Source organism: Scyliorhinus torazame, chromosome 13, assembly GCF_047496885.1.
Source record: "Scyliorhinus torazame isolate Kashiwa2021f chromosome 13, sScyTor2.1, whole genome shotgun sequence".
Lineage (NCBI taxonomy): Eukaryota > Metazoa > Chordata > Chondrichthyes > Carcharhiniformes > Scyliorhinidae > Scyliorhinus > Scyliorhinus torazame.
Window position 1 is genome coordinate 94830077 of NC_092719.1, and position 15547 is coordinate 94845623.

At 46.8% G+C, this 15547-nt stretch overlaps 1 protein-coding gene across 3 annotated transcripts in view; it reads left to right on the forward strand.

The window, feature by feature from the left end:
* pfas (phosphoribosylformylglycinamidine synthase) overlaps positions 1-15547 on the forward strand; it is a 465594-nt gene that overhangs the window by 330941 nt on the left and 119106 nt on the right. For all 3 annotated transcript variants that reach the window (XM_072471967.1, XM_072471969.1, XM_072471968.1), the window contains one exon: positions 13086-13147. In XM_072471967.1, coding sequence (XP_072328068.1) covers positions 13086-13147 — 62 coding nt within the window. The remainder of the gene's footprint in view (positions 1-13085; positions 13148-15547) is intronic.

Genomic DNA, 15547 nt, shown 5'->3' on the forward strand with positions numbered 1-15547 from the left:
TAACAGACCTCCCAACAGCCCGCAAGAGACAGAGGAGCAGTTGTGTAGCCAGATACTGAAAAGGTGTGAACAACGCAGGGCAGTTGTGATGGGTGACTTTAACTTCCCCCATAATGACTGGGAATCCCTTACAACCAGGGGCTCGGATGGAGAGCAATTTGTTAGATGTGTCCAGGGGGGCTTTTTGACCCAGTATGTTGACAATCCAACCAGGGAGGGGGCCATACTGGACTTCGTATTGGGGAATGGGCCAGGCCAAGTGATTGATGTTTCAGTGGAGGAGCATTTTGCACTGAGCGACTATGATTCCATAGGATTTCGAGTAGTCATGGATAAGGACAAGAGTGTCCTGTGGGTGAAGGTGCTTTAGATCAAAATTAGACAGGAACTGTGTTGGAGGGAATTAAAGCCGAGTTCTGGAGACTGTGATGAGCTTCAAGGAAAATCTTTATTGCATCACATGCATGTGGGAGACACAGAGAGCTTGGCCCCGAATAAAGCAGGTTCTCCCGAGTCCGTAGTTCTCACAGATTGTACATTGCAATGGTCAGTTATACTGTTCAATGTTGTAAGGTTCCGTATTGATATGGTAATTGTTTACTGAATACAGATAGTTTAACAAAATGTAATATTAACATATTGACTTTTTACTGAATACAGATAGTTTAACAAAATGTAATATTAACATATTGACTTTTTTACTGATGGTTCGCATAATTTTGTTAAGTACAGACATTGGTTAAAACAGTCCTGATAATCGCATCTCCGGATGATTTCTGGCCCCATTTAGCTTGTCAAAAGGAAGTTTCAGTTATGAGAGGGTGTTAATGTCCTTCCCTCCCTGGATGTCCGGAGATAATGATCTTTCTTGGAGTCTGGCTGACTCCATGTGGTATCCCTGATTGTGTTGCTAATGAAAATGGGTTTCTCAGACCTTTGCCATTGTGGGTGCTAATGGCCTGTGTCATGTGAGAGTACCTTTAAGACATGGATATTTAAGCAATGTACCTTTAAGAAAACAGTGATGTCAGAGAGTGGGTGGAGCTGAGGTCAGGTCAGCCATTTTGCAGCTTAGTTTTGAAAAGAGCTTGTGCGTGTCTGTGTGTTTCCAGAGAGCTGCAGTTTTGAAAAGAGCTTGGGGAGTGTCTGTGTTTGCAGTGAGCTGGATCTCTGCCATGAAAGACTATCTCTGGATCATTTAGGTGATTTAAACTCATAATAGTAAAGCCTTTAACCTGATGTGATTCTGTTTATAGGTGTTAAGTCTCTTGGAAGTTTGAAGGAACATTTTGAGGAATTATTTAGTGTTGCAATATTTTCTGAGTTATCTTTGAAGTAAGGGGTATTAAGAGATCCAATGTTTATTTAAAGTTGAGTTCATGGAATAAACAGTGTTTTGTGTTTAAAAACCCATGTGTCCATAATTGTAATCCCACACCTAGGGAACAAGCCGTGTGCTAGGAAAAGCAACAAATACATTAAAGGGAGAAGTTGGTTGAACTCCATGATACATTTTGGGGTCTGAAAACGCCTCGCCCATAACAATTGGGGGCTCGAGGGGGATAAAAGTCTATCTATTGGATTGGCTTTTGTGAACTTAAAGAGAGTGAAGGATTGTTGCTTTTCCGGTGTGGTATTTTACTTTAAGTGGGGAGAGTGTTGTGAACAATGGGTCTTTCAGAGGCTCAGAAGTTTTTGGGGGTGGAGAATGTTGCTAACTTGCTCTGTTTTATTACCTTTGCTCTCGAGTCGCCAGGTATCTTTATGATACCGCCACGAGGTTCAAATTAAAGAAATGATCAATAACTCAATACACCGATTAGTAAGATTCAAATCAAAGCACATTTATTATACACAGTAATCGCTACTCATGCACAAATTCTACGTCTAAGCTACTTCTACAACTAACAGGCCTATACTTAACTTCGGACTGGCCCACCAGGTCAGGGGAACAAATGGCCTTTCGTTCGGGTTCTGAGTCTGCGGGACTCAAAGTTGGTACGGATTGGTAGCTAGGAGCTCCTATCTCGTAGCGAGCGTTGAATTAAGACTTACTTCTTTCGGCGGTCACTGCACTGGTCACGGTCAATGTTGGTTCGCGTTGCTGGGTGACCCAGGCAGGATGAAGAGAGCGATTTGAACTTGGGGCTTAACTCTTATAGTCCCCAGGGGCTTCCCGCCTTTCGGGGCGGACCCTGTACCTGGTTCTAGGTGATTGGACTTCGTTCCAATCGCTTGGTTCGATTTCTCCAATACTGGAGTGGTTCCCTAATCGATGGGCGGTCTTGAGGTGTTCGTTAACCTCTTTTGTGTTGGCTCCTGCTGGCGCCGGGGAGTCTGGCTTAGTTTTGAGTGTCCCAAATGTTGCTATTGTTCCCGGGGATTGCTCATCAGTATGTAGATGGCTGCTACATTATTATGCTGATGGTCGCTGGTATCGATGCTGTCTTGTCTTTTGCAGAATTAAATACACAGCAAACCAGCACCTGCTGGTTTCTGTCTGCGTTGGCTGAATTTCCCGTCAGCCTTTGCCGTTCGCCATTTTAAATCGAGAGTTGGCGAATTCACGTGGCTACACTCCCTCCTTGTGATCCTAACGCGAAGCGTGAAGGATCACATCACTACGTTGCTTTCCGTTCCCTGACCCGGTGAGCATTTCTTTCATGGCCTCTACACTGACCATAACTGTGCAAAAACATTTTTAACTGACAATTCTAAGGGGCGCTATAACTAACAGGGACATGCATTACAAAACAAGAAAATGGGAACCTCTAACTATCCTTAATACACTACACTCACTGAAACATTTCATCACTCTAACTTCCTTAACCATACAAACAAAATCATAGCAGTTTATACACACTTTTCCTCCTTGGCAGTCAAGCTCAGGATCGTACAATTCTTCATGAACATTTCTTTATTTTCAACAGAAACGCAAACGAATGCTCTTTATTATAGATCTCGGGGGTCGGGTGTCTGGTCTTATCCGAAAATAGGGGATCTGATCCTATATACCGGGGTGCGAGCGCGGTAGGCTCTCCTTCTCCATTTTCTCAGACGCATAGTCTGCACGAAGCAGCAGAGTATCGCCAATACCAATAGGGATTCTATCAAGTAGGACAGGGAGTACCAGGTTATAAACATGACACACCAAGATGGTGTGGTGTCGCTGGTGACTGGGCTCTGGGGACTGTGGGGAAGTGAATCATTAACGGCTGGGGGGCTTGAGGTCATGGGGTTCCCGTTCGCGCGCAACCAAATGTCCATTATAACGATGAACCACGCGGAGGACGTCCTCATGGTTCTTCTTCTTTCACTTCTCTTCTCTTCTCCAGTCCTGGAGCTTCTGGAGTTCTGTGTGATCAAGCATAGTGTCTGTTACTACCTTGGTTTAACATCTCGTATGATAGCCTGTCTGTCCTTTAGTGCCAATTACTCCCTTCATAATTGGTCACTATGTGTGACTCCCTCATTTTTTTCCCCAAAAACCGAATTTCAGGACAAGACACACTTACAAATACTGAACCAGTGCGAGCCGTCTCGCAGACTGTGCGATTTACTATCCAAATGTTTGAGGATGTAAATAGCATATGGTTGGCAACCTAAGGGTTACCTGAAACAAAACAAAACTTTTTGAACTAAAACTTTCCAAAATGAGGTGCGTATGGGCCGCGACGGGTAAGAGTTGGATGGAGTCCCCGGGTAGGACGGCGACCAATGCCGTGTCTCCCCTACCCGAGCGTAGCTGACCAGAGGGGGGTTCCCAGGCAGGGCAGGTCCCAAGCCGTTTCTCCACTGCCTGAGCAACCGACAAGAACGGGCAAGAAATGTAGTCATCGTGGGGGGTTGCCGTATTGGTTCTACCTTCGAACCAGAAGGGCAGTTACGAACGGGCGTCTGTCGACAGGCGAGTTCCTCTGAACTGGCGTCTGGGACAGTAGCAAGTCTCTGCAGACAAACTAGTTCCTCTGAACTAGCGTCTGGCCAATAGCAAGTCTCTGTGGGCAAGTCCTCAGAGGTTTTGGCCGAAAAGGCGTGGGGCCGTGGGAAAAAAATATCCGGTCTGACATACAACATTTAACAATACTACAAACAACATAAAACATGCTGCAGGGTCGATCAGAAAGGACACCGTTTTCTCCCAAGCGGTTCCTTTTGAAACATCATCTGGACGCCTCAGTTATCGGTTGCGAACAGGGTCACAAAGGGGTTCTCGTTTTGGGAGTCAGACTCAAGGTCGTCATCTTCTCCCGGGTGCCAAACTCTGGAGTGTATCAGGGCTGATAGGGCTGCTTGGTATGATGTTGGATCGCTCTCGTCATTCCGGACGAGTCTGAACGAATTGTCTGTGCCAATAGGTGGTGTCTAGTTGTGTGGGGACGGAATCGGGGTCGTCATTGTTGGTGGGTGGTGGGGTTTGTTTAGGAAAGTGATCATGAAGGGATCACTCGAATCGTGGTCAGAGTCGCTGGGTGTGGATCCTGTTGCATGGGGATAGTAGGGGATAGTAGGGAGGCGTGCTGTGGCTATCGTCAGAGTCACAGTCGCTGTCTCTGCTGCTGCAGCCTGTGGGCGTGCCGGGTCGGAGTGTATATTTAGGGGGTGGAGTGAGGTTGAGTCTGTGGCTGGGCTGGACGTGTTGGGGGATGGTAGGGTTACGTTGGCTGTGGGCAGGGTGTGGTGTGCTGCGTCGAGCATGACTTGGTGTGTGTGGTTAGACTGTTCCATATGCCTTCAGCTGGTTGATATGGAACCACGCAGTCTTTCCATTGGGGTACTTTATCTTGAAGACGGAAGGGCCTACTTTGTCCGCAATGGAGTACGGACCTGAGTACTTAGATGACAGGAATGTGCTGGGATTGTATACGGAGAGCATGACTTGCTGTCCTACACTGTACTCAGTCGCATGCACTGTCTTGTCGAAACAAGCCTTGCTCTGTTTCTTTCTTGTGCCCAATTTCACTGCGGCTGCTAGCTGAGCCGTTTTAACGTTTTCCACTAATTGTTCCACAGCTTTTTCGTGTGTGAGGGCCGTCACTTCGGGGCTGGTCAAATCTAAACCGAATAAAAATTCTGTGCCTTTCATGGGGTGGTCATGCTGTGTCCGGTCATGAAGGTGTGTGGAAGTTGAAACTGTATTACGCAAAAACATCAGCGCAAAAGGGAGGACTGAGTCCCAAGTGGTGTTGTTTTGCTGGACCATTTTTCTGAGGGTGGATTTTAGGGTCCGATTCATGCGCTCCACGATACCACTTGTCTGGGGGTGGTATGCAATGTGGAATTTTTGGGTAATGCCAAATATCGTGAGGATGTTCTTCATGACACGTCCCGTAAAATGGGAACCTTGGTCGGATTCAATGCTGCGGGGGAGTCCCCATCTCGTAAAGATGTGGTGGGTCAAAATCTTGGCTGTGGCCTTTGCAGTGTTAGTTCTGGATGGGAATACTTCCACCCATTTGGTAAACGTGTCTATCACCACGAGTACATATTTATAACCATTCCTGCAAGGGGGCAATGGTCCTATAAAATCAATCTGGAGGTTAGTCCAGGGGCCATTAACAGGTCGGGTGTGACTAAGCTCAGCCTTTTTGGCATATCTGTCCGGATTATTCTGGGCACAGATAAGACAATTCTCGATGTAGTGATTTACATCGTCCTTTAAATTCGGCCACCAACAAAGCTGCCTGAGGTGGACTGTAGTGGGATCGATTCCCTGATGTCCATGACCGTCATGGAACAAACAAATTAGTTGATTCCTGTCCTGTTGAGGAACCACATAAAGGTTTTTGTTTTGGTGCAACATCGTGGGCCGAAGGGCCTGTACTGCGCTGTATTGTTCTATGTTCTATGTTCTAAAGGGTGTCTTTTAACACCACACCGTCATGTGTGGTCAGAGCATTTTTAAACCTCTCATAGGGTGCTGGATAGTTTCCTTTTAAAATCTCCCTGAGATTGCTGTCCTGCTTCTGGGCCTGCACTAGATCCTCGATCTTAGTCTGCGAGACCTGAACTGCATTCACTGGTGCGCTTTCGGGGGGTGTCCACAAAAATATCCATGCCTGGAATCTGCTTCAGCCAGTGCGTCGGCTTTCACATTTCCAGGGGGGGCGGGGGGGGGGGGAACGATGGTGACTTCGAACTTTGACTATCCCAAAAGTCCTGTTCTGTGCTCTCTTTAAAATGTGACGGAGTAATGGGGCTGAGGGGAGGGGTTTTCCGTCTGCGGAAACAAATCCTCTTGCTTTCCACAGGGGCAGGAATTCCGTAAGGCTGTTGCAGAATAGAGGCTGTCCGAGTATATGTCTGCTGGGCTGGGGAAGGAATCTGGGTGTTCCACTACGTATGCGATGGCCGCAAGCTCTGCTGCCTGCGCGCCTAAGTGTCCTGGGAGTTTTATTGCTATTTCCCTGCGCGTCCTCGACATAAATACCGCATCCTGTTATGCGCTTCCCTTCCAATACTGTGGAAGATCCATCCACATATATCTTTGTGGGCTCGTACGTGTCTGTGTACTGGGGGCTCTGGGTTGAACTACCTAGCTTTCTGGGGGGTGTTTTCGCAATAAGGGGGCCCGTGTTGTGGTGTGGAGAGATAATTTCACATTCATGGGGGGTTCCGGGGTACTGTAGGTTGTCGGATAAAAAGTGTGGGTCTTTGTCTTTTTAACAGTGATGTCCCGTCCCTGCAAAAGAAGGGTCCATCTGGCTGCTCTTATTTGACTGACTGTACCGTCCTTGAGTCGTCCGTCCAGTAAAAGTTGGGTGGGGGTGTGTTCTGTGAGGATTGTGATGGGGTTCAGTCCGGTAATATACGAAAAATACTGAACTGCCCAAAATACTGCGAGCAGGTGCCTCTCACAGGCTGAAAATCCCTGCTCCGCAGCATTTAAAATTCTGGAGGCGTAAGCCTTAACTGGTCGTGCCGTTCCTGGAGGAGCACGGCCGAAAGGGTGCGGTCTGTGGTTGCTACCTCTGTAGCGTAAGGGGAAAGCGGGTCTGGAACTTGTAGTGCGGGGGCTGCTATGAGTGCCTGTTTTAAAGAGTCCACAGCATCCGTATGCTGCGGAAGCCATTCCCAGGGGGCTCCTTTCTTTAGGAGGTCTGAGAGGGGTGCTGCCTTGCTGGCGAAACCGTCAATGTGGTTTCGGCAGTAGCCAACCAGTCCTAAAAACGACCGGAGGGCTGAAACGTTCTGGGGAAGGGGAAATTTAGCAATCGAGTCAATCCTTTTATGCTCGATCTCGCGTTCACCATGTGTGATAATTGTTCCCAAATATATCACCTTATCTTCCAAAATCTGGGCCTTTTTGGGGTTAACTTTACAACCAATTGAGTGTAAGAGTACCAGGAGTTCGGACAGAAGCTCGATGTGCTCTTCCTTGGTGTCTGTCTGCAGTAGTAGGTCATCTACGTACTGGACCAGACATTCGGGGCGAGAGAATTTGGCTAAACCATTTGCCAGCTGTCGGTGGAAAATGGAGGGGGAGTTGTGGAATCCTTTTGGCAGGCATGTCTACGTGTATTGCTGATTTTTAAAAGTGAAGGCAAATTTGTACTGGCACGCCTTTGCCAATGGAATGGACCAGAATCCATTACTGACATCCAAAACCGTAAAGAATCGGGAATTGAGTCCCTGCTTGAGCATGGTCTCAGGACTTGTGGCTACTGTGGGGGCTGCTGCGGGGGTGGTGTTGTTGAGTTCCCGGTAATCAATGGTCAGTCGCCATGATCCATCGGGCTTTCTCACTGGCCAAATCGGGGCATTATTAGTGGAGGCTACTGATCTAAGTACGCCCTGCTCTAATTTTGCGATTTCTCCCTCTGCCTCTTGGGGAAATCCATATTGTTTTTGGGGTCTAGGGTACGGAGCCAGTCATCCGGCCACAGTCGTGTTTGTGGGTCGCGAATGCTGCCCTGTTCTTTTGCAGAACTGCCCTAACCTGCTTGTCCGTGCTAAGCGTGGTCGGGTTGAACCAAAATTCGCCTATTGCGCTAATTTTGTTCACGTATTCTCCTATGTTGAGCGTTGCGGGGGCCCTTGCAGACTTTGCCATTTTCCAGACACACTGGTTGACTGGATCAAATGAAAGATTGTGGGAATTCATAAAATCGATTCCCAGAATGTGTTCTGCTGTGTGGGGCAGGTCGACTAAAACTACGGGGTGCTTGGTGGTGATGTTACCGATTTGAATGGGTACAGGGGCTGTGATGTGTCCCTGCTGTGAGTGGCCTGTAAAGCCGTTGAGGGTGATAGTGGCTGTAGTGGGTCTTTTTGAAACAGGGTGGAGGAATTTATTGTGGTGCGGGACCCTCCTGTGTCCCAGAGAAATTCGATGGGCTGTCCCCGAATTTTCGCTGCAACTACCGGTTGTCCGGACCTATCCCAAAGGGTGTCGCAGACCCAACTGGGGGAGCCCGAACACAGTCAGTCCATTCCGGTCAGGTCCGGCTGATCTGAACGGGCGCTAACACTATGAATAGGCTCTGTCTTCTACTTACTCAGAGTGCCCGTCTGCTGGGCTCTCTGTGGCTTTCGTGGGGCATTGCACTCTCCTGCAAAGTGTCCCAACTGTCCACAGTTGTAACACTCCTGTGACTTGGGTGGGGGGCTGTTCTTTCCTTCATTTACCCATACGGGTTTCTGGTGTGTTGTAACTGCCTGTATATCTGCGTCGGCCTGCTTTTCTTCGGGATTTTTAACTGCGGGTTTGCTTTGTACAGATTGCTCCCAGGTGCGGGGCAATCTTTTCACTACCCATTTTTCGTTATGAGGGATTATAATTCGCGCAAGCTTTTTGTCCTGTTTCTGTGGCATGGGAGATAAGGGTGTGGGTCCATTTGGCCATGTTGTATGGGGACAAATGGGCGCGGTCTAAGTCTCCAAAAACTGCTGCAAAGTGGATCCACAGGCGTCCAGCGAACGCTGTGGGGTGCTCGGTTTTCTTTTGCCTGCATTTGTTGAGGCCATCTACGGGGTCACCCCGGTTATACCCGATCGCATCCAGGATCGCGGTATGCATTTCTGCAAGGGTGTCTCCTCCTACATTCTGTGGGTCGGGAAGGGCTGCTACGACCGAAGGGTCTAGACTCAAAACTGTGAGCTTTACATGCTCTCGCTCGTCCAGGCTGTACATGGTTGCCTGCTGCTTTACCCTGGCAAAGAAATGGTGCGGGTCTGAGGTGGGGAGGAACGGTGTGATCTTATCGCACGCGTCCCGTAATTGGGTCACTGTTAAGCGGGTGGTGTATAGAAATTCCGCGTCGTCCGATATGGCTGTGCGGTGGGTGGTTACTGGGTTCATTGGAGCCTGAACTATCTGCTCTGTGGGGGGTTGGGGCGCTTTCCTCTTCTGTGGCTTTCCCTGCGCACATGTTCCCGGAACATATCTCTGCGCCGTCTCGCTTAATTCTTCCCAATCAGAGCTGTCTTCCTCATCTAATTTTGTTCCAAAGGTTTCCTGGAATCCTTTCTGAACTGAAAGCAGAGATTGCACCTCTGCAATCTGCTTCCGGCACTTTGCGTGGCCTAGTGAGCTTTGTCTTTGCTCCGTGGTGGCAGCATGGAGTGCTCTTAATGCTGCCTTCCGGTCGCTACACTGCCTCTGCAATGCTTCTACCTGCTTCTCTGTTTCTTCACGTACCAGGACTGCACGCTGCGTGTCCTGATAGGCCTTTTCATATTGGGACTGGAAACTGCTTAAGTGCGCCAGACAAGACTGGTGAGTCCTTTTGGCATCATCCACCTCTCCGTCTTTTGCTGCCAACTTCCTCCTCAACTCTTAAGTTCCTACCTCGCTTACATCGACCTTACTCATTCGATGTATGCCTTCTACCTCTTTCCGGAGCGTCCTAACGACCTCCTCTGTGCCTCGCAATTGTGCCAAGCAGGACACGATTGCCATCAGCTTGCGAGCCTTTCCTAAGCTCTTTTTGTGGACCTCGCTCAGGGTCTCCCACCAAGTACGTTCTATACTCCCGGGACCTGTTTCCTCGTTGTCACAGAATTCACTCCAAAGGGGCCATCCTTTCCCTTTGAGATATTTCCTGATCTCTTCCGACATTGCCCCACTCTACTGCTGCTGGTCGCTGCGACCGCAAATTCCTCGGGTTTCTTGAGGCGTTGCATCGCCTGCATTGCCATCTCTCCTATCCAAATGCTGCTCTTCAAATTTGAGACAGGGGTATTAAGGCGGTGCTGTAAATACGGGTATGGCTTTCGCTTCTTTCCGAAATACAAACTCCCGACAGTTTTGTCGCAACAAAAATCTATCAGTATTACCTTATCGCCCTGTTAGTTACGCATGCATACACACACTTCCGAATTATGAGGATTGATCAGAACTGCTTGAACGCTTGTGGTTTTCTGTTCCCAATTGGATCTCTAATTCAAATTCTGGGTTTTGCCGGAGTGGTTCTGAAAACGCCTCGCCCATAACACCTGTGTTGATTGCTGCCTGTCTGATGTCTGAGTTAATCCTTCCCTGTTCTCTAGTGAGGTCTGACTTGTTTTTGTATATTTGTGCCTTTATTTGTGTGATTTAGACAGGATATGAACAGACATGGAATAAAATATATATATATATATACAATATTCCCCAATATTCCTGCAACAGTGGGGAATGTGGATTGGGAGCGGCTATTTGAGGGCAAATCCACATCTGACATGTGGGAGGCTTTTAAAGGCCAGTTGATTGAAGTGCAGGACAGGCATGTCCCCGCAAAAATGAAGGATAAAAATGACACGATTCGAGAACCATGGATGACCATGGAAATTGTAAGCTTAGTTAAAAGGAAAAAGGAAGCATGTGATAGGTCTGGGCATCTAAAAACTGACAAAGCCCTTGAGGGGTACAGGGAATGTGGAATTAGGAGGGCTAAAAGTGGCCATGGTCTTTAGCAAATGTGGTCAAGGAGAATCCCAAGGCTTTTATGCATATATTAGGAGCAAGAGAAAGAGGACTTGAGGACAATGGATGGAAGTTATGCATGGAACCACCAACTACAGATCTCCATTCAGAAAAACACCCTTCCACCGCTACTCTGTCTTCTGTAACCAAGCCAGTTCTTTATCCATCTAGCCGGCCCACCCCAAATCTCATGTGATTTTAGTTTTTGTACCATTTTCCTCCAAATGTGCATATATCCTGTCCCTCTGTATCTTTTCCAAAAGCTTCCCAACCACTGATGTCACGCTCACCAGCCTATAATTTGCTGGATTATCCCTGCTTTCTTTCTTAAACAAGGAAACAACAATGGCTATTCTCCAGTCCTCTGGAACTTCACCTGTGGTCAAAGAGGATGTGAAGATATCTATTAAGGCTGCAGCTATTTCTCCACTTGCCTCCCATTGCAACCTGGGATAGATCCCATCCGGCTCTGGGGACTTGTCTCCCTTAATGCAATTTAGGATACTCAACAGTTCTTCCTTTGATATATTGACGTTCTCAAGAGCGTTCACACACCTATCCCTGATCACAACATCTGTCATGTCCTTCTTCCTGGTGAATACCGATACAAAGTACTCATGAAGGATTTCACCCATTTTCTGAGGTTCAATGTATAACTTCCCTCCATTGTCCTTGAGTGGGCCTACTCTTTCTCTTTCTACCCTCTTGCTCCTAATATATGCATAAAAAACCTTGGGATTCTCCTTGACCATGTTTGCTAAAGACATTTCATGGCCCCTTTTAGCCCTCCTAATTCCATGTTTAAGTTTCTTCCGACTTTCACTGTACTCCTCAAGCGCTTCGTAAGTTTTTAGATGCCTAGACCTTTTTCTAAAACAACGATATCCCGGATTGTTAAGTTGCCAGTCCTGTCTCTCCTTTAACCATGTGTCCGTAATTGATATTACAACATAGTTCCATGCAGTAATCCAGGCTCTCAGTTCATCTGTTTTACCAATAACAAATATAATAGCAGAGAATTTAGAAATACAATATAATAAAGCAGAGTCTGCATGCTTCATGATGGGGAAATTATGCCTGACAAATTAATTAGCATTCTTTGAGCAGAATAGTTAAAGGGGAACCAGTAGATGTACTATATGTGGATTTCCAAAGATAGTTCAATAAGGTACTTGTTGGGGAGTTTATTCGCATGAATAAAGGATTGGTTAACTCATAGAAGACAGAGAATTGGGAAAGGTGTCATATTAATGACTCGGATAAGGGAAGTGAATGTACTATTGCCAAGTTTGTGGATAACAGAGAAATAGGTGGGAAGGCAAATGGTGAGGATGACACAAAGAGTGCACAGAGGAATTTAGACAGGTTTAGTGAGTGGGCAAAAAACTTGGAAGATGGAATGAAATGTAAGAAAATGTGAAGTTATGCACTTTAGTAAGAAGAATAAAGGAGCTGAATATTTTTTTTAATGGAGAAAGACTGCAGAAAGATGCAGCATAGGGACTTGCAGTCCTTGTGCATAAATCACAGAAAATGAGCAGATTCAGCAGGTAATAGAGAAGGCAAATGGAATGCTGGCCTTTATTTCATTGGGGATGGAATATAAAAATAGGGAAGCCTTGCTAAAACTACACGAGTTAGACTATAACTGTGAACAGTTTTGGTCTCCTTATATAAGGAAACATGTACTGGTGATGGTGATGAAGGTTCACTTGTATGATCCTGGGTATGAAGGGATTTTCTTATGATGAGAGGTAAACTATTGAAGTTTAGAAGAATAAGAGGCGATCTTATCGAGCGATATTGGATTCTCAGGGGATTTACAGGTTGTTTCCCTTGTGGAGAGTCTAGGACCAGAGGACATAATCTCAGAATAAGGGGTCACGCATTTAAGACAGAGATGAGGAAGAATTTCTTCTCTCAGAGGGTTGTGAAACTGTGGAGTTGTAGAGGCTGGTTCGTTAACTATGTTCAGGGCTGAGATAGACAGATTTTTAATCAGTAAGGGAATCAAGGAGTATAGGGATAAGGTGGAAAAGTGGAGTTGAGGATTATCATACCAGATGAACCATGATCGCATTGAATGGCAGGGCAGACTCGATAGCTCCTACCTGTTCTGGTCTTCTGGTCTTACATTTCACCTGATATGCAAAGCTGATGGCTCCTTTCTGCCCTGTAGGTAATGTGTTAAAGGAGTTGAGTGACCCGGCTGGGGCCACAATTTACACCAGCAAATTCAAGGTGAGTACGTTTTTAATATCTGTATCGTCAGCATCATCAAATCAAATGTTGGCAGGCAGGACTGAGCTATGGATTCAAATATTGCCTCTGTGTTCACTGATTGGAGCACAGAAGGAGGCCCTTCGACCCATCAGGACCATGTCTATCCTCTCTATAACAAACCAGTCCATCCCTATTTTGGGTTGGGAATTGTTCAGTACTTTGCGTACATAATAGGCAAGAGAATGGTGTCGTCGCAGTATCACAGTGAATCAGCCTGTGAATAGTGCCCTCACAGCCAGTGTCACAGCGAAGCAGTCTGGGAATGGTACCCTCGCAGAAAAGCGGTCTGGGAACAGTGCCCTAGCAGTCAGTGTCACAGTGAAGCAGACTGGCAACAGTTTTCTTGCAGTCAGTGTCACAGTGAAGCAATCTGGGAACAGTGCCCTCGTAGTCAGTGTCACAGTGAAGGGGTCTGGGAATGGGGCCCTCGCAGTCAGTGTCACAGAGAAGCATAGAACTGTACAGCACAGTACAGGCCCTTCGGCCCACGATGTTTAGCCGAACTAGTCTGAAACTAAGATCAAATCAACATACTCCCAATCATTCTAGTGCACTCCATATGCCTATCCAATAACCGCTTGAAAGTTCCTAAAGTGTCCATAGCTGGGAGTGCGTTCCTCGCCCCAACCACTCTCTGAGTAAAGAACCTACCTCTGACATCCCTCCTATATCTTCCACCATGAACCTTATAGTTATGCCCCCTTGGAACAGCTACATCCACCCGAGGAAAAAGTCGCTGAACGTCCACTCTATCTATCTCTCTCATCATCTTATACACCTCAATTAAGTCACCTCTCATCCTCCTTCGCACCAATGAGAAAAGCCCTAGCTCCCTCAACCTTTCCTCATAAGACCTACCCTCCAATCCAGGCAGCAGCCTGGTAAATCTCCTTTGCACCCTTTCCAATGCTTCCACATTCTTCCAAAAATGAGGTGACCAGAACTGCACACAATACCCCAAATGTGGTCTAACCAAGGTCTTGTACCGTTGCAGCATAACCTCGGCTCTGAAACTCAATCCCCCTGTTAATAAATGCTAACACACTATAGGCTTTTTCACGGCTCTATCCACTTGGGTGGCAACTTGCAGAGATCTATGGACATGAACTCCGAGATCTCTGTCCCTCCACATTCTTCAGAACCCTGCTGTTAACCCTGTAATCCGCATTCAAATTTGTCCTACCAAAATGAATCACCTCACACTTATCAGGGTTAAACTCCATCTGCCACTTTTCAGCCCAGCTCTGCATCCTATCAATGTCTCTTTGCAGCCTACAACAGCCCTCCACATTATCCACTACTCCACCAATCTTGGTGTCATCCGCAAATTTACTAACCCAACCTTCAACTCCATCATCCAAGTCATTGATAAAAATCACAAATAGCAGAGGACCCAGCACTGATCCCTGTGGTACACCGCTGGTGACTGGGCTCCAGGATGAAAATTTACCATCTACCACCACCCTCTGACTTCTATGTGATAGCCAGTTACTGATCCAATCGGCCAAATTTTCCTCCATGCCATGCGTCCTTACTTTCTGCAGGAGCTGACCATGGGGCACCTTATCAAACGCCTTACTAAAATCCATGTATACGACATCAACTGCTCTACCTTCATCTATGTACTTTGTTACATCCTCAAAGAATACAATCAAACTTGTGAGGCAAGACTTGCCCCTCACAAATCCGTGCTGACTATCCTGGATGAAGCTGTATCTTTCCAAATGATCATAAATCCTATCCCTCAGGACCCTTTCCAATAATTTACCTATGACCGAAATGAGACTAACCAGCCTATAATTCCCAGGGTTATATCTATTTCCTTTCTTCGCCTCTCTCCAGTCTTCTGGCACTATTCCTGCAGACAGTGAGGACATAAACATCAAAGCCAAAAGCTCTACAATCTCATCCCTCGCCTCTCAAAGAATCTTAGGATATATCCCATCAGGCCCAGGGGACTTTTCTATCCTCAGGCTTCTCAAAGTTTCTAACACATCTTCCTTCCGAATATCTACCTCCTCTATCTACCAGCCTGTATTGCACTATCCTCCTCAACAACATGGCCCATCTCCTTTGTGAACACTGAAGAAAAGTATTCATTTAGGGCCTCTCCTATATCTTCAGACTCCATGCACAAGTTCCCACTACTGTCCTTGACCGGCCCTAACTTCACCTTGGTCATTCTTTTATTCCTCACATAAATGTAAAAAGCCTTGGGGTTTTCCTTGATCCTACCCACCAAGGACTTCTCGTGCCCCCTCCTAGCTCTCCTAAGCCCTTTCTTGAGCTCCTTCCGAGCTATCTTGTATCTCTCAAGTGCCCTAACTGAACCTTGTTTACTCATCCTTACATAAGCCC